This window comes from Cricetulus griseus (assembly GCF_003668045.3).
Source record: "Cricetulus griseus strain 17A/GY chromosome 1 unlocalized genomic scaffold, alternate assembly CriGri-PICRH-1.0 chr1_1, whole genome shotgun sequence".
In the NCBI taxonomy this organism is placed as follows: Eukaryota; Metazoa; Chordata; class Mammalia; order Rodentia; family Cricetidae; genus Cricetulus; species Cricetulus griseus.
In genome coordinates, this window is record NW_023276807.1 from 76,339,837 (window position 1) to 76,360,614 (window position 20,778).

Sequence of the window (20,778 nt, forward strand, 5' to 3'; positions counted from 1 at the left end):
ACAGATAGATTTCAGAGAAATACTAGAAAACATGCAAGTGAAAATACTTCCCCTCATTAATGCCTATATCAAATAAGTATTATTTAAATCTTTATATAATTTCATCCCAAATTAACATTACTGTAACTATATATTGCTACTGTAAAAACAAAATCTCAAAACTTGTATAAGTAAACTTATTTCACTGAAATATCAAGTTAATCTCATAAAACACTATCTTCCAAGAACCTGCTATCAGGGATTCGACCCAAATTTGAGTTATTAATTTACTGAAAATTGTATGTAAGAAATCCATTGCTTCATTTTTCTTAACAAGGAAAAACAATACCATGGTCATTTTTGAGTTAAACTACATTCAATTATGTTTACTTTTGTGAGCGGTGAGTCTGATAAATTTGATAAATGTTTTAGCCACATGATCGCCCAACTTAAGGTACTTATTTAAAAAAATTTCAGCTATATGTTTTTCCCTCCTCTTCCCCACCCCCAGACACTACCAATTATATTCTCTCCATATACTCAAATAAAACCTATTGTGAAAATTTAGAGTTTCTTGATTGATCAACAAAGCTTTATATAAACTCCCAAAATAATCAAATGTCTTTCATTTCACATGCACAGGGGCATGCTAATAAGTTAACATGAGAAAGGTTGCCCTTTAATTCAATTCCCTACAATGCAGATAAGATGTACCAAAATTTAACATACTGCTGTAGCTTCCAAGCAAACAACAAAAAGTCAATTAAGAAGGCCAGAATACACTACCACAATACTGATGATGTTGATGTCTGGGCATTTTCTACAGGCTGACAATTAGTATTTTCCAATGACTTCTCTTACCTAAAACTTACTATTATAAGAACACAATAATTCACTCAATAAGTTCCAACTAAAGGAAATAATTCATAGACCTTTCCAAAAGCCACAAAGTCAGACTTTAATTTTTAATTTCTAGCTTTACAGAGTACTTCAGAAAATGTCTGTGACCAAACATATACACCATACTGCTTTTCTATTTTTGCTTCACAGTGATTTGTATTAAGAACCTTTTCTCTGTTTTGTCCAGAGTTGTTGAGCTGCTTACATATATACTTTTTAAGTTTTTAAAGTTGAGAGACATTTGGGGCTGTAACAATTTCGTCTCTTTTTTTTTTCCCTAGACTGATCGGTTTTTCCTGTCCTAACTTCAACTGCATGAACTCAGGTCTTTGTAACGCTGCCTACTCCTAACTCTTATCCTCCAAACTTTACTCCTAAATCTTATCCTCTAGACTTCTTTCAATGCTTATTCAGTCTGTTCTTCTATCCGGGGCAATTCTACCAGCTTATCTTCAAGATAGCTGACTTCTCTGTCACTTCCATTCTGTTTTGGAGTCCATGCAATTAATTTTATTTTGTAGTTTTTACTCCTCAGCTTCTCCTCAGAGAACTTCTACTTTTCAGTTTTGCAAATGTGTTTACTTCATGAAGCACAGCTGTAATAACTGCTTTTAATTACTTGCTTTTTCCAACATCTGGATCATCCCAGGCTTGCCACCTGTTCATTGTCTTTTCCTGAGATTACTCTATGGCTCTTCATATATCTAATAATTTTAGATTGCATCTTAGACAAGGTAAATGTTATATTTTGCAAATTCATTTGATTTGGCAGGCAGATATTACAGCTATGTTCAAGCCACAATTTCTACTACACCTTCAACTGACAGTATTTCTTAATATTGCTTCTGTCCTCAAAGTCTTTGTTATGCAGTTTTGAGCCTGATCCAAGGGTTTACTTGAGGCTTTGGTCATAGTTTAAATTTTGCTTTCAATAATATGGGATTCTTCCATACATTTGAAACTAACAATGAGCCTAAGAATATGCAAATTTGTATGCATAATCAGCAGGTCTCTCCAGTACTGTCCTTACGTAGTATTTGCCTTTAGGTTATAATTAGCTAATTGCTCACAGGAAAAACACATTTGTGTTGGGATTTTAGCAGCTGCAACTACTGCTACTAGCCAGCTCCAGATTAGGGCCCTCCCTCAGAGCAAAGTAGTAAGAGAAAAAGTAAGCTGGAGGATCCACTGCCTACAGGGTCACTCACCAAGTTACCACACGTATCACCTGCCTACTTTGGTATATGTGACAAAATCTTTGGGTAATTCCTTTTTGTATATTAACAAGTGTTATTATTTTCTGGTTGGTTGTTTGGTTGGTTTTTTGAAACAGGATGACTTGTAATACAGACTGGCCTCAAACTTCCTTTGTGACTCAGGATGCCTTTGATCTCCTGATACTGATGCCTCTACCTCCCAGATACTGGTATTACAGGCTTGTGTCATCATGCTAAGCTTGATTACAGTTTTCAAATGTAATTAGCAAGACAGCAAGAGTGAGGCAGTAGTGGGGTTACTTCAGCGAAGCTGGCAAGTGACCCCACACTGCACATGAAGAATTCAGTAGCACTGAAAGCTAGTCATGGTGGTACACACTTGTAATCCTAGCATCCTTGGCTACACAGTTAAGTTCAAGACCCGGCTGAGATACATGAGAGCCTGTCTTTAAAAAATAAAAATAGCACTGAAATTTACACACATAAAATTCTACAGAGTAACTTATATACAAAAAGTAAACCAGTGAGGCTAAAGGGATGATTCAGCCAGTAAAGTAATTGCCAAGCAAGTATATGACCTGAATGTGAATTCCTAGCACTCACTTAAGAACCAGGTACAGCAAAATGACTCTTTAACCTCGATGCTAGGGAGTGAGAGGTGGTGGAGACAAAACAGATCCCCAGAGTTCACTAGTTGTCATTCTAGCTCTTTATTCAGTGAAAGGCCCTGCCTCAAAAACTAATATGGAAATCCACAAGAAAACAACCAACAACAATGTCTGGCCTCCATACACATATTCACATGTGGGTCCAGGGTACATGCATACACATACAAAATAATTTTTTAAAGAAGTAAATCAACTGTGGATTCCTTAAAAGTACAACTATAGGATAATAATGAGAACGCTCAATCAGGAAAGTGTTTGCTTTTCTATGTCTATGATGACCTGATTTTAATCCCCCAAACCCATATTCTCTTTTTAAAAACTACAATTTGGGGGGTATAGTTCAGTAGTAGATTGCTTACCTAGTATGTTCAAGGTATCAGGTTCAATCCGTAGCAAAGAGGGAGAGAATGAAACTGAGTAAAAATGCAACCCTGAACTATTTGTGAAAAGGGAAATAAAGGACCAAATGACCACTTGTGGCAAACAAAATACTGTAGCACATTACTGTAGGAGAAAAATAAGCAGCCTGCCTTTCAAGATTAGATTTATACATATTTTAAGATATGCTACTAAATACATGTTTATTGCAGCATACTGACCTCCATAGAGACAGTGCCATGATAAGTGAAAACTAGAAGAGTACTGAATGATTGCCTCAATGAGGAAAAACAATTAAGTATGAACAAAAGACATGATGAACTGCTACTATGTGTATTCTATGTGCAAACTTGCTGGAAGGAACACAGAAGAACCTGCATGCTTCAGTTAGCACCTTAGAGTTTTCTAAGAAGTGCTGAGAGTGATGAAGGCCCATGTCTGCTAAAAAAACAAGGAAAATTTGAAGATACTGCAAAGTGTTCAAGATTTGTTATGAGAGACAGGAAATTCTCTGTCTCCCCAGAAGGAAACAAGAAAGTTCAGGGACCCCAAAGAAACCTTTCCCATCACCTAACTGTATTGTGGCTGAGCAGCACAAAAAACAAAGGAGAACATCCTGCCTGATTCACTGGTGATGCTGCAAAGAAACTGGGAAGGATACGGAACTCACTGCGGCAGGTGACACCCAGCCTCTGGGAAAGAAGGCTACTAAGCCATAGGAAAAATATGCAAAGAGTACTGCTGCCTACAGAGCTAATGGAGAATCAGATGCAGCAAAAAGGAGTTGTCAAGAATGAAAAGGATCAGAAACAAAGAGGAAGGAGATGAAGAGAAAAAAAGATCAAGATGATAATAAGCTGGTTCTAACATTTTTGCAAATATATACTACATTAATCCTATATACAACTCACTTCTTTTAAAGTAAATAACTGAAATGTAAAGTTGTGTAAAGGTTTGCTTTCAAAGTTTACAATGTAAACATAACCTAATATGTCTTTAGCTGTAACCCAGTCATGATCATATTTCTAATAACCACTAGCCTTTTAGTACAACACAGAGGTTGTAAAGTATCATGCACATATAAAGCAGATTCTTACTGGTGCACATTTATGGGGATGGTAGTTTTTTTTCACCTCCTATCTCTGATGCAGTATATACAAATGCTATTACCCCATTAGGTTTCAAATCCTTAACAAATAAGGGCCATGTTTCAATTTTCTCGATACATTTCATATGATCCATTTGAGTTCTCACTATTGTGAGAACTAATGCTATTTACTAGCTTTGACGAAGTTAAAGGAGAAAGAAGACTGCCCTTACAATTTCAACTAATACTGGTAAGCTTTTGTAAAACTTCTCCCACTAAACATCATCTATCTGAATGCTGTAAATGGCATGAATTATGCTGCCTAACTCTATGGGAACACAATTAATTGTAAGTAAACCTGTTACAATACAGCAAGAGGTGGGACCAAGGTGGGCAAAGGACATAAGGAGGATGAGAAACAGAGACCTACAAACAGAACTTACATGGAAAATTTATTGGTGGAAGATAAGGAGAGAAAGAAGAGAGAAAGAGAGAGAGAAGAAGAGGCAGAGACAGAGACAAATAAAGCTGCCTCCTTAGAGAGAGAGTAGGCGGAGTTTTTCTCTTAAAAGAGACCTCCACACCTGTGTACAGAGTTTGCCATACACAGGGGCACTGTGCCAGGCTCCCAAGGGACAAGGCCAGGTCTGCCTGGATTATTACAATGCCTGTAACCACTGGAAAGGTCTAACACGATGGATAAAAGCAAGTTATGAAGGTCTGAGAATGGAAGGTATAAAGGTCTAAAAATGGAAGGTCTAAGATGGTAATGTAAGGTGTATAAATTAAAGTTATGAAGGTCTGAGGATAAAAAGGCTTAAGTGATGATAAAGTGAGTTGAGACATTAAAAAGAATGAAATATGTTTCTCTCTTCTCTCTCTCCTTATTCCCTTATCTTCCATCAATAAATTTTCCATGTAAGTTCTGTCTGTAGGTCTGTTTCTCACCCCCATATTCTTAATGTCATTTTTGTTGTTTTGGTTTTTTTTTTTTTTTTTTTTTAAGGACAAGCTCTCTCTACATAGCCCTGATTGTCCTGAAACTCACTATGTAGACAAGGCTGGCCTTGAACTCACAGATATCCACTTTCCTCTACCCCAGGGTGCTGGGATTAAAGGTTTCAGCAACCACATTCAGCTACTGATGTGTATTGTAAAACTTTAGTAGGAGTCCCAAGATCAAATTATTGGCCAAACACTTAAAAAGGGAGCAGTAACTCTTCATTTATTCTACTTCCCAGAACTGTAGCAGAGTATAAAAGTGAGTATTTGGCTTTTAAAATATAATTCTTATGGTGTACAGTAAGAAATGCTGCATAACAAATATGTTAATGTTATAGTATCTGAAAACCAAGGATTTATTGTAAAGCTTTAAAAAATTAAAAATAAATGGAAAGGTTTATATTTAAATAACTCGAAGCAGTTACTGCCTTCCTTACTTGATGAAAGTTCCACTTTTGATTCTTGAATCATTTAAATGACATCAGAGTACACCTGAATTTATATTAATGCATGTAAAGTATTCCCTAACACTGTTACACTGTTACACTGTGTGTGTGGGGGGAAACAATCTGACTAATTATCAGCCTCACTTCTGTTAGGCAAAACAACAGATCATGTAGCAGGCCTTTTCTAGGTTAGCAACTTAGTATTAACAGGGATACCAAGTTTTACTCTAAAAAAAAAAAAAGTAAATTAGGAATTAAAAAGAAGCAAAATGTAGCAAATATACTTACTCCTTTTGTAAAGCCATACACAAAGGGGAATTGAACCCAAAGACCAAGCACATCTGTGCATCTGGGGCATAGCCATTCTGCAGTAATATTTCCAGGCATTCTTCCCGTCCTCCAAACACTGCTGAGTAAACAGGGCTCACTTTGTCTGGTCCAGTGTCACAAGTGCGATTAGTAAGTGGTATTAACAAGTCCAAGATCCTTCAAATACACAAATGGAAGGAATATTTAATATAGGAAATAAATGTTTTCTTTGTTCACTATTATTTGCTTTACCATCACCATGACCTATGTTACCAAATCCAATTTCATGTTTAATATTTCAGGACCTAGTAAATTATTTAAATACTTATTACATTAAACATAAACTGGCTGGGAAATAGGGGCTAGGGATATTGCCCAGAGATAGAGTGCTTGCCTACTCTGCTGGAGGCCCTGGGAATGTATATTGACCAGTTGTGGTAACACATACCTATAAGTCAGCAGTCAGAGGCTGAAACAGGATAATCATGAGTTGAAGGCCTACCACAGCTGCAAAACAAATTCCGGGAGCCAGAACTACCTAGCACTGGCTCTGTTTCACAAACAAACAAACAGTAACAAAAAATAAAATGAAGTATTTTCCTTCTTAGATACTAATTGGTTTCATAAGAATATTTAAAGATGGTTAGTGACAATGAAATGAGAAATTATATTTGTAATCAGAAGAAATTTAAATCTATAGTAAAATACTGCATTCTCAGAAAAAAATGTAATCATTAACATCTGAGGTATATTTATAAAGAAGTAGCTGCTTTTCCCTCCATAAAACAGACCTAAAATAACACTGGAGACCAGCTAAAACCACAGATGGATTACCTTTGCAGCAGGCTACGGATGAAATCAGTGGCAACAGAATTCTCAAAATTGGACACAATTAAGCACAAATTCCTATGGGAGTTTTGGTGTCAATTTAAAGCTAGGTATACCTGTTTAAAGATTTTTCTAAACAAATAATGAACAATCAGAGGAAACTGATTTAAACTTCTTTTGTATAGGATACAAAACTGTTTGTGGACCTGGGAAAACCTAGAGAAGGAACATGAATGTGTTCAAAACATCTATGAAAGTCTCAAATAACTAATCATACATTTTAAAGAGCAAGTAGAATGTTAGGCGGTGGTGGCGCATGCTTTTAATCCCAGCACTCGGGAGGCAGAGGCAGGCAGATCTCTGTGAGTTCAAGACCAGCCTGGTCTCCAGAGCGAGTGCCAGGATAGGCTCCAAAGTTACACCGAGAAACCCTGTCTCCAAAAAAAAAAAAAAAAAAAAACGCAAGTAGAAGAAATATCAAACGTTGAAACCAAATATTGTATTTAAAAATCTGCATGATACCTCTTAAATATAATAAATGTGTCTAAGTTTTAAAGATGAGCTAGAAAAAGTATACTGTCACAAGACTCTGAAGACACATGCTGCCTAGCAACAAAACAGCCAGCTTATTGTCCAAACATAATGAACAACACTACTGATATCTACAGAAAGTACTATTGTAGAATGATGACCCTTACTGCAAACATGGTTTTTAAATCTGTCCACAGTGACTTATAGAAGGAAGCCTTATTCTCACTAACATAACCAGGCCACTAACTATAGAATTCCCATACTCCTCATATATTCTCTCCAAAGTATACCAGCAATTCCCTATGGACATCTAACAGTAACAAGCAGGAGATAATATCAGGCTGGGGGTGAGATTAGGTAACAAGTCTAATAAAGGGGTGAGGATAAGAAGGACTACTCATCACACACAAAAGGAAGAAAGGGAGATAGTGCAATTAGTGACTAAGCCCATCACACTGCTAGTTGAAGATGCTTGGGATATAACCAGGAGGAAAAGGAAAGGATGGCTATTAGCTGAAGAAATCCTGAGAAAGCTCTGGTACCTACTCCATCTCTAGCCATTCTTCCTCAAAATGGGGAAATGGAAAATTTGGAGGAATGGAGGAGATGAAAACAGCCTGGGGGAAGTGAAGAGTAAATTTAGGGTGGCTCAGATCCACCCTTTATTTGCTTTTCCTTCTGAAACCATTTTTATTCTATTTTGAGCACTTACTTTGCATGGCCCATTTGTGCAGCGGCATGAATAGGCAACTGCCAATTGTCTTCATTACAGTAAAGATCAGGATCTGCCCCACTGGACAGCAAAAGTTCCACACATTTTATATGACCCTCTTGTGCAGCAATAAACAAGGGAGTAGCTTTGTCCAAGGCTTGACAATTGATATTTGCACCTAACACAAAACAAAACATTTAACCAATAATCCTCATAGGTGTTTTAAAAAACTAACACAATAACATATATTTCAAACTGCCATAAAGGCTTTCATAGTACATCAGCTTTCACCCTTAGTGGATGCTGTTGGGGAAAATATACTTATTTTATTAACCTGTTGACAATTATTTAAATTGTTTTTGGTCTCCATCAGTAAGAACACAAATGATCACATTATAGAATTCATTTTTTAAAAAAAATCATATTCAATGAAGGGTACTTATTCCAATCCCTCTTCTAGCAAGCACTTTGGTTTCAAAGCACAAATATTTTTTTTTAAGATTTATTTTACAGTCCATCATGGGGTGGGTGGGTGTGTGTGTGTGTGTGTGTGTGTGTGTGTGTGTGTGTGTGTGTGTGTGTATACGCACATCAGTGCATGTGCGTGCATGTGCATGCAAATATCCATGAAGGCCAGAAGGGGGCGTCAGATTCTTTTGGAGCTGGAGTTCATAGTGAGTCTACCTAACATGAGTGCTGGATCTAAATTCCACCCTTCTGCAAGGGCAGCAATGGTCTTAGCCACTGAGTCATCTCTCAAGCCCCAAAGTATAAACATTTTAGGAGGAAAAGAGGCTAGAAGTGGTGATAAAGGCCTATAATTCCAGCTCTTGGAGTTTGAGAAAAAAGACTTTTGAGTTTGAGGCTAACCTGACTTAAAAAAAAATAAAGAAAGAAAGAATAAATATAAATAACATGGATGATAATTCCCAGGAAAGCATACGTTATGAAATTTTATGGATGTCAACATTGATTTTAGACTAAGATTTAAGAGAGAAATTACCAGTATATATGACTGACATACATGGAATCTACAACTAAAAACTATTTTGATCAGTCTTACTTTTCTTCCTTTATGAGTATTGTATAGTAAAACAAACAATAAATGGGAACAATATTTTTTTAATGTATCTGAGCAGATTTTAAAATAAAAACTCTGTTATCTTAATACTACTAAACACAGATTTGAAAAGTCAGCCAGACATGGTGGCACACACCTTTAATCCCAATGCTTGGGAGGCAGAGGCAAGCAGATCTCTGTTAGTTAAAGGTCAGTTTGAGCTGGGCAATGGTGGTGTGTATCTTTAATTCCAGCACTTGAGAGGCAGAGGCAAGCAATTTTTGTGAGCTCAAGGTCAGCCTAGTCTACAGATCTACTTCCAGGACAGCCAGTGCAACACACAGAAACCCTGTCTTAAAAACAAACAAACAAACAGGGGCTGGAGAGATGGCTCAGTGGTTAAGAGCACTGGTTGTTCTTCCAGAGGTCCTGAGTTCGATTCCCAGAAACCATATGGTGGCTCACAACCATCTGTAATGAGATCTGGTGCCCTCTTCTGGCCTGGGTACATGCAGACAGAACACTGTATACATAATAAATAAATAAATCTTTAAAAAAAAAACACAAACAAACAAAAGGTCAGCTTGGTCAACATAGTGACTTTCAGTATAGCAAAACTACATGGTGAGATCCTGTTTCCATAAGTAAAAAACACACAAACAAAATGATTTGAAAAGGTTGAAAATGAGCTTACTTCTTGTGAAACTTTTGAAAAATAGCAGATTTCCCTAATATTGTCAGCAAATAACATAGTAATTCTGTTAAGACTTTCACTATCACATGGTAGTGCTAATTTTTACATTTCTTAAATAGATCTCAGTATAAATACCATAAGACATCAGGGAAAATTAACTATCTTTTATTCAACATAATCTTACATAAGTACATCTTGAACAAGCTACATGGGGTAAATAAATTAAAGACGGTGTGGAACCTTCATGAATTGCAATCGAAAACATGCTAGGCAACTAGAATCATCTTGACTTCGGTGGCTCTTCTGGGGTCAGCTTCAGAGACATAAACACAATCACTGAGAAAAGAGTCAACAGTAAGACTTGCTTTTTAAAAAAATCAACCTTCTAGTTTGAGTGACAACTTCAGAGTATCAGAAATAATAAGGAATCAGTTCCTCTAAGACTACAATTGAAAAAGTTTAAAAAATAACAGACACTAGAAGTCATTATTAGGAGTGAGTTACATAACGAACAGATCTTTATACCTTTTAATTATATAAAAATTACTATTTATAAGTTTACAGAGAAGAAAAAAATTAAAAGCAAAGGTACAGGTATAAACATGCCCTGATTGTGCCAAAAAATATTACTTTCTAGGTCTCTGGCCATCACTTATCACCCAGAGTCTGATGTTCGTAACAGGAAAATGCATCATTTCAAGAATTTAGGAATTACTTATGATACAGGTTCATAATTTCTCAGATACCTTTCACCTCAAACTTAATGAAGGTTCCTTTCTTGACTTTATATAAAGATTTCTAAAAAAAAAAAAAAAAAGAAAAGAAATAAAAAAAAAAACATGCTGTTGTGGCATCTTGCCTTGCCAGTGAACTTGTAGCAGTGCCCACATCCTTTGGGCATGGTTTTAGGTACAGATATGAACCCTTTAAGGTAGGAGAGCGACAGGCGTATGTTCTCTTGGGTCATGGAGACTGCATCTTCTGGAGCAGGAAGGCCATGGTGGTTATTGACGGGACCAGCTCCCCATTTTGGCAGCCATAACAGCCTAGCACGTGCTTGCCTGACCTTGCCTTGGTCACTAGGAGGTCAGACGCCTGCCTCATGGCAAGGAACCAATCAGAAGTTAGCTGGTGGTGCTATGCTTTACCGCTCTGGGTGTGCTTTATGGACAAGTACACAGCAATGATGTGCAGAGCATAGCAACCACCCTGGGAGGGCCTATGGACCATAACAACCAGTTGACCAATCAACACAGGGCAAACCCTCCAAGCCTGGAGACACACCAATTCTGAGCCTGTGTGTATCCCTAGACACTCCCCTTACGCTGCCCTATAAGAGCTCTATGCCATGGCTTTGCAGCATCTTTCCTAGCCATCCGCCATTGTGGATGGATGAAAGGATGAATGAAAGGCCTGAGCTAACATGGGGTTAGCTCGTTAAACAACTACAATAAAGCCTCATGCTGTTTGCATCCAGCTTTCCGACTCAGCCTGGTGATTGGGGTTGGCTGTGGTCCTGGATGGAGATCCTGGGGGCCTGAGCCTCCAGGGGTCTTTCAGTTATTTACTCTTATCTGTGTAAGTTCTTCCCTAATAAAACACCTATTTATCATTTACCTTGGGTCTGGTGAACTCATTTAAACCCCGCCTTCACTATGCCCTGTTTTTTCGGTAAGCTTTGGTCTATTTGGAGGGTTATTTTCTTTTTGTTTTGCTTCTATTTTTTTGAGACTGGGTCTCTCTCGGTCCTCCGGGTAGAATTATTCACTATGTAGGCCAGTCAGCAAAACTGGTGACATGTCCCTCCTCTGACTACCCATGGTTTCTCAGCTTGGCTCTGCCAGAGCACACACCCTGAAAAGACTTTCTATGGTGAGTCCTTCTGGTCAGAAGACGTTACGTTACAGAGTTGGGGAAAGAGATATGCCACACAAAACATACAATTCAAAGGCTTAATATACAAAATGATCACCTAATAAACTAACCCTAGAGTAGGTATACCTAAAAAAGTCACTGAACTAACTGCAGGGAACCTGGTCAGGACCATCACATTCCTATGCAGATCAGTGGGCAGGGTGTGTGTCATTGCTGGTGACATACTTAATAAAATAACCAGGACTGACATCAACTGTGTACACTTTTATTTGCTACTTACATAAATTTCATCATTTGATTCAGGAATTATTCATTCTAGGAACTGTTAAAACCATGATCCTCCTGGCACAAAGATAAACTGTTCTTACCAGATGAAATAAGAATGTCCAAGCTCTTGAGCTTCCCATACTGAGCAGCTACAAACAAGGGTGTGATTCCGAAGTCATCCTGGCATTCGAGGTCTGTTCCATGCTTAAGAAGAAGTTCTATAATCTCAGCATTTCCCTAAGTACACATATGAATTTTGAGTTAAGAAACCCCTTTCTTGTGTTTTTAGTTTCTTATCTTCTCAGTAAACAAAAACTTTAAGAAAAAATGCAGTGTCTCATTTCAACAATAGAAAAGACATGACTAATCATATTACCCTAGACTTCTGCACAGCCCATTAAATATAAACACACTGACCTCTAGCAATTTTAACCCTTAAAGTCCTATGAAGTTAGATTACTAACTCAAGTAATAGTAAATATGCTTTCTAAACATGCAATTACAATAAAATATACCATTTCTCTTTACCCCATAGATTCTGATAGTTTCATAACTATGTGGCTGACATTTTAAATTAAGATAATCCCTACAGCCCAAAGCTGCTCTGGTCACTGTAGAAGCTGGCTTATTTAAAATGGTCATCAGCATTTAGACTGCCTTTTCTAATCATAAATCACAGGCAAGTAGAAGGCAAAACCCGTATAGAACTGTCATTTTAAAAGGGTAAGACATATAATTTACATGAAAATGAAACACTAAATTCAGAGATTACCTGGAAAGAAGCCTTATGCAAAGCATTCCATCCACACATAGAATGGAAGCCAGTGATTTTAGCTCCATGTTGAAGCAACAGCTTCAGCACATCTATCTGTCCACTTTCAACAGCTGAAACACAGCAGTCAGAAAAATTACAGTTAGCAAAAGATGTCTATAGGATTGGACACTTCTTGATGTTCTCATCATTTTATACACCTTGGAATACACAATGCTATGATCATTTCAAACATTTATCACATAACCATCTGAGGCCAATTTCCTATGCATAGGCCTTTCTGCATACTAGGATAGGGAGTTGGCTCTGTGAGCAATACCTCTGCCATACAAGTATGAAGACCAGAGTTCAAGTACCTAGAACCCATGTATACCTGGACTGGATTCCCAACACTCCCACAGCTACATGGGAAACAGAGATGGATAAATCTCCAGAAGCTCAGAAGCCAGCCTGGAGTATACAGGGGTGAACAAGAGACCCTGATTCAAACAAGGTGGAGACACCTAAGATTCTCCTCTGTCCTTACATTTGAGCCCCCTATACATACCCTACCCACATACATGCACACACACTCAGATTTAAAATAAACTACATCCACATATATCATTTTCAAACTACAGAAAAATGAAGGATAGAGAAAAAGAAGTCCTGGGTTGGGGTGATAGCTCAGTTGGTAAGGTACCTGCCACACTGGGGAGTGGGGGGTAGGTGGGTGTATATTTTGGAACTCTATTCCACCCTACCAGAAGTTCAAGACAGCCCAGAATTTCTATTGTCTTTTAGATGTCAGCTAATAGCTGTTACATGTCCTGGCCTCAGTGGAGAATGGCTCCTATCTAAATAACAAGACTTGGGCCAGAGCAAGTCTACAACCACCCTGAAGGCTAGTGAGACATGCTGGGTTCAAGGTGCCTGAAGGCTTGAGTACATGCTGCTAAGGAGTGTCTTTAGGATTAAGGGAATAATACCACACAAGCTTAAGGACCTAAATTTGATATCCATAACATACACTTAAAAAGTTAGACATGGGGCTGGAAAGATGGCTCAGTGGTTAAGAGCACTAGCAGTTTTTTCAGAGGACCCAAGATCAAGTCTCAAAACCCACATAGTGGCTCACAACCATCTGTAGCTCTAGCCAGAAAGTATCCTATGTCTCCTTCTGGCACCACACATGTGGTACACAGACATATTTACACCCAAACAGATTTTTTAAAAAAGGGGGGGGGGCTGAAAAAAAAAAGAAAAACAAGACAGCACTTGTAATCCTAGCACTGGAGAGCTAGAGGCGGGCAGATTCCTGAAACATAAGTGAAATTGATTCCATTCACCTGGTTTTGGGATATACAACTACAATTTAAACATATTGTCTCCAATCAATGGCAATCATAACTGATTAGCTTAGAAACCAAATAATATGTTTATGCTAAAATACTTCAGCAACTTAATCATTATAGTAAAGCTGAAGAACTGTTTACTGTTTATTGGAGACATATAATTAATAAACTTGAATTATATCTATACATTTATACAATGTTTGGGAACTAAACTGTCTTTTCCTCAACTATGTGGTTACTCACACTTTTTAAAATTAAATGCAGTTCCATATTTCATGTGATTTTCAACATTAAAAAGTAACTAGGAATATTATCAAATAAAACACACTTCTTATACTAGACTAATGATAAACTGTGGTGATATCTTGCTTGTACAAATAAAGCTTGTCTGGATCAGAGGATGGAGCTTGCCACTAGCCAAACATAGAGATAGAGGTCTGGAGGTCTGTACAGACAGACAGAAAGTGAGATGGCTGGGCAGAGAGAGGATATAAGCAGAAGAAACAGGAACTCACTCTCTTTTCCACTGGGAAGCTAATGAGATAAAGGTGGCTTTGGTTTGCTCCTCTCTGATCTCTGGGCATTTTCCTCTATATCTGACTCTGGGTTTTTTATTATTTAGACCAATTAAGAACTCCATTTACAATAACCCGTATGAGAAGTATACTACAGAACACTTTGTTACAGAATTTATCAATTGCGATAAACAGAGAACAGACATTATGTGGTGGTTTGAACAGGCATGGCCTCCACAGACCCCTGTATTTGAATGCTCCGCTGAAAGGGAGTGGAACTATTAAATGGTATGGTCTTGGTGGAATACATGTGGCCTTGTTGGAGAGGTGTGTCACTGTGGAGGCAGGCTTTGAGTGTGTCAATGTTTCCTTCTGCTACCTCAGGATCGATATGTAGGACTCTCAGCTCCTTCTCCAGCTCCATGTCTGCCTGTACACCACTATGTTCCACCATAATGATAATGAACTAAACCTCCAAAACTGTAAACCAGCCCCAATTAAATGTTTTCCTTTATAATAGTTGTCATGGACATGGTGTCTCTTCAAAGCAACAGAAACTCTAAGACACATTTCATGAAGTAAACACTATAGTAAAGAGACATAAGGGACATAACGATGCTACAAGAACCTCATTGAGATCCTGATTTCAACAAACTAATACACAAACACACTATAATCAGTTACATTTCATCACTGAGTGGATATTTGGTATTATTAATAAAATGTTTTCTATTTTAGATATAGTAATATGTATTGTTTGCCAAGACTATTGGTTGTTATTCTCCACAACCTGATGATATGGCCCTATTGTGGAAGACAACACTTACTTATGCCATCCAACATGGAGAAATCAAGCTGGTTGCCAACTATAAATGTTACCCCCTACTGACTAGCATTCATGATACTGGAAGGTTACTTGGTACACAACCAAAAAAGAAAGATAATAATAAATATGACTCAGCGACAAATCCTGCTGCTACCTACAAAAGTGATCTCCCTATAAGACATACTGACATAATAGTGGCACAAATACTAATGAAGTAACTGACCACTTTTTGATTGGACTCACAGCCCCACACCATGAGGCAGGACCCATACCCAATAAGGCTAATGTGAACAAGAACCTCAGACTAGATAGGTCATAGGCCTAAGGGGAAAACTGATATTTATTCTGATAAGGAATACAACACTAAAATGTCTTCTAACTGATCTGTATCCATAGATCAGCCTTCACTCAACACATATCAGATAAGATTCTTTTAGAGATAGATAGGAATGTAAACACTGATACACATTGGAGCACTTGGTCCTACGTGGGATGTTTTCATCAAAGCCTTCCACTCAAGGCTCAGGAATCTATGTGAAAGATGTAGAAAGAATTATTCTAAGAGCCAGAGGTCATGGATGACTCCAAAGCAACAGCATCTTCCAGAACACAACAGGATTAATGCACATGAACTCACAGAGACAGTGGAAGCATGCATAAAATCTGAAAAGGTTCAAGCCAGACAAGGTCCCAGCACTGAGAAGGGGAAACGGACACTGACTCCCACAACTAAGCAAGAAGCAATCTGCAATTGATGCCCAATGGAAATGGAAAAATCAGCTTTCTCCAATGTAGTCTCACTGAGTATATCAACACTTCAGGACAGACCCCTCGTACAGGGGTACTTGGCCAATGCAAAAAGAATTTTTGTGGGCTTTTAATTTCATTTGCTTTGTTTTTTTTTTTGTTTTTGTTTTTGTTTTTTTTGGCTGTTTTGATTTTCATTTCAGTGCTTTTCTGCAGGTCTTTTTTTTTCTTTTTTTTTTTCATTTCTTGATTTGTTTCTGTGGTAGATTTGAAGAAAATAGCCCCCAAGGGGAGTGGCACTAGTGTGGCCTTGTTGGAAGAAGTGTGTCACTGTGGGGGAGGGCTTTCAGGTCATTTTTGCTCAAGGTTCCTTCAATGGGACATCCAGTCAATTTTCTGTTGCCTGCGAGATGTGGCACTCTCAGCTCTAGCACCACAAATGCATGAAGACCATAATCATCCCACCATGATGATAATGGATGGACTGAACCTCTGAATTGTAAAGTCACCACTCCAATTCAATATTTTCCTTACAGGAGTTGCCATGGTCATGGTTTATGTTCACAGGAATAAAACCCAAACTAAGACAGCTTGTTTGGTTTTTAGGTTTTGGATTTTCTTTTTGAAAGAGAAATCTTTTTTCTTTTTGAAAGAGAGAAAAAAAAATGAACATAAAGTGGTATTGGTAGAAAATTCCTGGGAGGAATTGGAGGAGGGAAAAATACATGATCAACTACACTGTATGAAAACAATTTTCGATCTGGAAGAAGAGTTGAGTGCCTAATCTCCTGGCTGGACAGCCCTACTCTGTAAGCCAGGAACACATCATGTTCCCCTCCCACAAGCACCAAAGCCACATAGTTCAGGCAGAGGCATCTTCCCACACCAAAATCCCCTCCCCATGCTATACCAGTGACCACCAGAGCCACAGGCCCTACCTGTACCTGGAGGAAGAGGTGAGTGTCTGAGCCCCTAGCTGGACAGCCCTGCTCTCTAGGCCCTAGCCTCCAGGGAAATATTCAGTGCCCCTCCCCCACACACTGAAGATCCAGAGAGCAGGGGGCAACATCCTCCCCCCTCAAACATCACCCACCATATCACTGACCACCTGTGTTAGTTGCCACCTATGCTGATTAGAGGAGAGATGCCAATGTAGTAACACATTCAACAAAACAAAGAGCAAAATGGCACCCCCAGAAACCAATGGTTCTACAACAGCAAAACCTAGACATGCCAACACAGGTGAAGGAGAATAAATATCCTTAAAAATAACTTTATGAAGATAATAATGGCCCTTAAAGAAGAAATGGAAATTTCCACTAAAGAGATAGAAGAAAAGAAAAATCAAATTGGAAGAAAACAATAAATTCCTTAAAGAAAGTCAAGAAAAACACAATCAATCAAACAAGTTATGGAAATAGCCGGAGACTTCAAAACTGAAATGGGGCAATAAAGGAAACAAAACCAAGGAGATTATGGAAATAGAAAATCTGGGTAGGGCTGGAGAGATGGCTCAGAGGTTAAGAGCACCGGCTGTTCTTCCAGAGGTCCTGAGTTCAATTCCCAGCAACCACATGGTGGCTCACAACCATCCGTTATGAGATTTGTTTCCCTCTTCTGGTGTGCAGTTATACATGGAAGCAGAATGTTGCACATATAATAAAATAAAAATAAAATCTTAAAAAAAAAAGAAAAAAGAAAATCTGGGTAAATGAACAGGAACTACAGATGCAAACATAACCAATACAATACAAGAGATGGCAGAAAGAATCTCAAGTGTTGAAGATACAATAGAGGAAACAGATCCATCAAAGAAAATGTTAAATCCAACAAATTCTTAACATAAAACATCAAGGAAATCTGGGACACTATGAAAAGACCAAACATAGGAATAATGGGGTAGAAGAATCAGCTCAAAGGCCCAGAAAATATATTCAACAAAATCATAGAAGAAAACTTTCCCAACCTATGGAAGGGCATGTCTATGAAGGTACAAGAAGCTTGCAGAACACAAAGTAGACTGGTCCACACACACAAAAAAAAGTCCCTTCCCCATATAATAATCAAAACACTAAACATACAGAATATAGAAAGAATATTAAGAGCTGCAAAGGAAAAAGGACAAGTAACGTATTAAGGCAGACCTGTCAGATTGCACCTGACTTCTCAATGGAAACTCAGAAAGCCAGAGAAGGTCCTGGACAGACGTTCTGCAGACACTAAGGGATCACAAATGCCAGACAAGACTACTATATCCAGCAAAGTTTTCAAAAACCATATACAGACAAAATAAGGTAGTCCAGGAGAAAACCAGATTTAAATAATACCTATCCACAAATTGAGCCCTACAGAAAGTACTACAAGGAAAACTCCAACCCAAGGAAGTTAGCTAGATCCATAAAAGCACAGACAGTAGGTAATCACACATCAGCAAAGATGGGAAAACACACACCCACTACCAACACCACCACCAACAACAACAAAACAAGCAATAATAATTAACATTCACTGGTCATTAATATCTCTTAATACCAATGGGCTCAATTCGCCTATAAAAAGACACAGGCTAACACAATGGGTACAAAAACAGGAGCCATCTTTCTGTTGCACACAAGAAACACACCTCATGCCTGGCTTTGGTGACACACGCCTTGGGAGGCAGAGGCCAGCCTGGTCTACAAAGCTACACAGGGAAACCCTGTCTCTAAAAATAAAATGAAACACATCTCAACCTTAAAATCAGACATTACCTCAGAGTAAAGGGTTAGGAAAGATTTTCCAATGGCATGGACCTAAGAAACAAGCTAGTGTAGCTATCCTAATATGTAAATGGAGTTCTTAAAGGGTCTAAGTAATAACAATCCTGAGACAGATACAGAGGAAAATGCTGAGAGATCACAGAGAAGGAGCAAACCACTGACACAACTTACCCCCCTTAGCATCTCAGCAGACAAGAGAGCAAGTTCCTGTTTCTCTCTGCTTATATCCTGTTTTCACTCAGCTACCTCCCTTCATGTCTGTCTGTCCAGACCTCCAGACCTCTATGGATAACTAGTGGCAAGCTCCATTCTCTGACTTTCAAAGAGGCTTTATTTGTACAAGCAAGATATCACCACGTATCCCCTTTTTGATCTAAAATTAAAAAAAGTTATAACTAATGTAAAATATATATATACAATAAACACAGGCAGTTAAGTACATTAACGATGTCTAGTTCATTAGCATTAGACAAATCCAGAGAAAATACTCCATAATCTATTCTATCTTGATGACTTTAAAGTCTTGTACCTAATTTACTTTCTATTCTAATTTGCATTACCCAATTATCCTTTAATGTCTTTCAAACATACTACACTTAACACATCTTTAGTGAGTTTCTTTACTGATTCTGGTAAACAAAGAAAACTGTAACTATACTATTTGGTCTTCAACTCCCTCCAAGACCTGAGAAGGTAATAATATTAACAGAGTAAACAGGAAGTATGAGTAATCGACATCTAAAAAATGGTAGACAGAAACAGCAGGCTGCCTGGACAGTCACCCAAGGTTCCTCTGCAATGTTCAGCCTATAGGCCTAGCATATCTGACAGACATTTCTGTGAACCAGGATAATCCAAGGGACTGGACTGCCTTGTCTTGGCAAGGTTTGCAGTCACTCTTTTTGATACCCTGTTTGTCCAGTTTGGACAGCATACTGTCAGGAGTTGATGCAAGGGCACTTTCTTTTCCAGTGGCTTACCTTTACCACAAACTCCACGTGGAGTTTCTTCATGCCCATCATCTTCTCTGACGTAGATTGGTACTGCCAGGAACAGACATGTCTCATTGTCATAAAAAAGAACCTGTGTTATTAGAACATGTTAAATGCCATAGTCTGTACATCTTCGAAGTGTTTGAAGAAGTCCTGTCTTTCTAAAAAATGTTTGGCCATCTAATCATACCTAATATGTCTGCAAGTTTGATTTTAATAGTTAACTGATTACTAAATTACATTTCCTTATTATCCCATATAGTGATAATAACAACTTTCAAGTACTAGAGCTTTGTATTACATTTTTAAATGAGTTGTATGGGTATAATACCTTGAACAATATTAGAAACACATGTACAGTATATTTTAGCAAAATTAACCTCACATTTGTGTCAATATACATTTATATACAATATACATAAGTCTAATCCAATGTAAAATGTTGAAAGCTAGAAGTTGTTTTTTAAGAGTAAATACATGTCAATCCCTTCTCCCTCCCCCTCACCCCCATCTCCCTTCCCCCATCCCCTGCCTACCCCCCACCCCATCCACTCTCCACTCCACAGGCAGGGTAGGGCCCTCAACGGGGGCTCTGCAAAGTCCACCACATCATTCTGGGCTGGGCCTGAGCCCTTCCCCATGTGTCCAGGCCAAGAGTGCATCCCTTCACGTGGGATGGGCTCTCAAAGTCCCTTCTTACACCAGGAAAAATACTGATCCACTACCAGAGGCCCCCCTGGAGTGCAGAGGCCTCCTCATTGACATCCATGTTAAAGGGTCTGGATCAGTCTAGTAATGGCCTCCCAGACAGCATCTGGGGTCCATGTACTCCCCCTTGTTCAGGCCAGCTGTTTCTGTGGGTTTCTTCAACCTGGTACCG

General features: G+C 38.4%; 1 protein-coding gene across 5 annotated transcripts in view; it reads right to left on the minus strand.

Annotated features, from left to right (window-relative positions):
* Positions 1-20,778, minus strand: part of Asb3 (ankyrin repeat and SOCS box containing 3) — an 85,693-nt gene that overhangs the window by 12,812 nt on the left and 52,103 nt on the right. For 3 of the 5 annotated variants that reach the window (XM_027387706.2, XM_035453331.1, XM_035453332.1), the window contains 5 exons: positions 19,887-19,949; positions 12,726-12,838; positions 12,055-12,190; positions 8,058-8,235; positions 5,966-6,163 (listed from right to left, as the gene is read on the minus strand). In XM_027387706.2, coding sequence (XP_027243507.1) covers positions 5,966-6,163; positions 8,058-8,235; positions 12,055-12,190; positions 12,726-12,838; positions 19,887-19,949 — 688 coding nt within the window. The remainder of the gene's footprint in view (positions 1-5,965; positions 6,164-8,057; positions 8,236-12,054; positions 12,191-12,725; positions 12,839-19,886; positions 19,950-20,778) is intronic. The other 2 variants (XM_027387707.2, XM_027387708.2) reach the window with 1 other exon arrangement.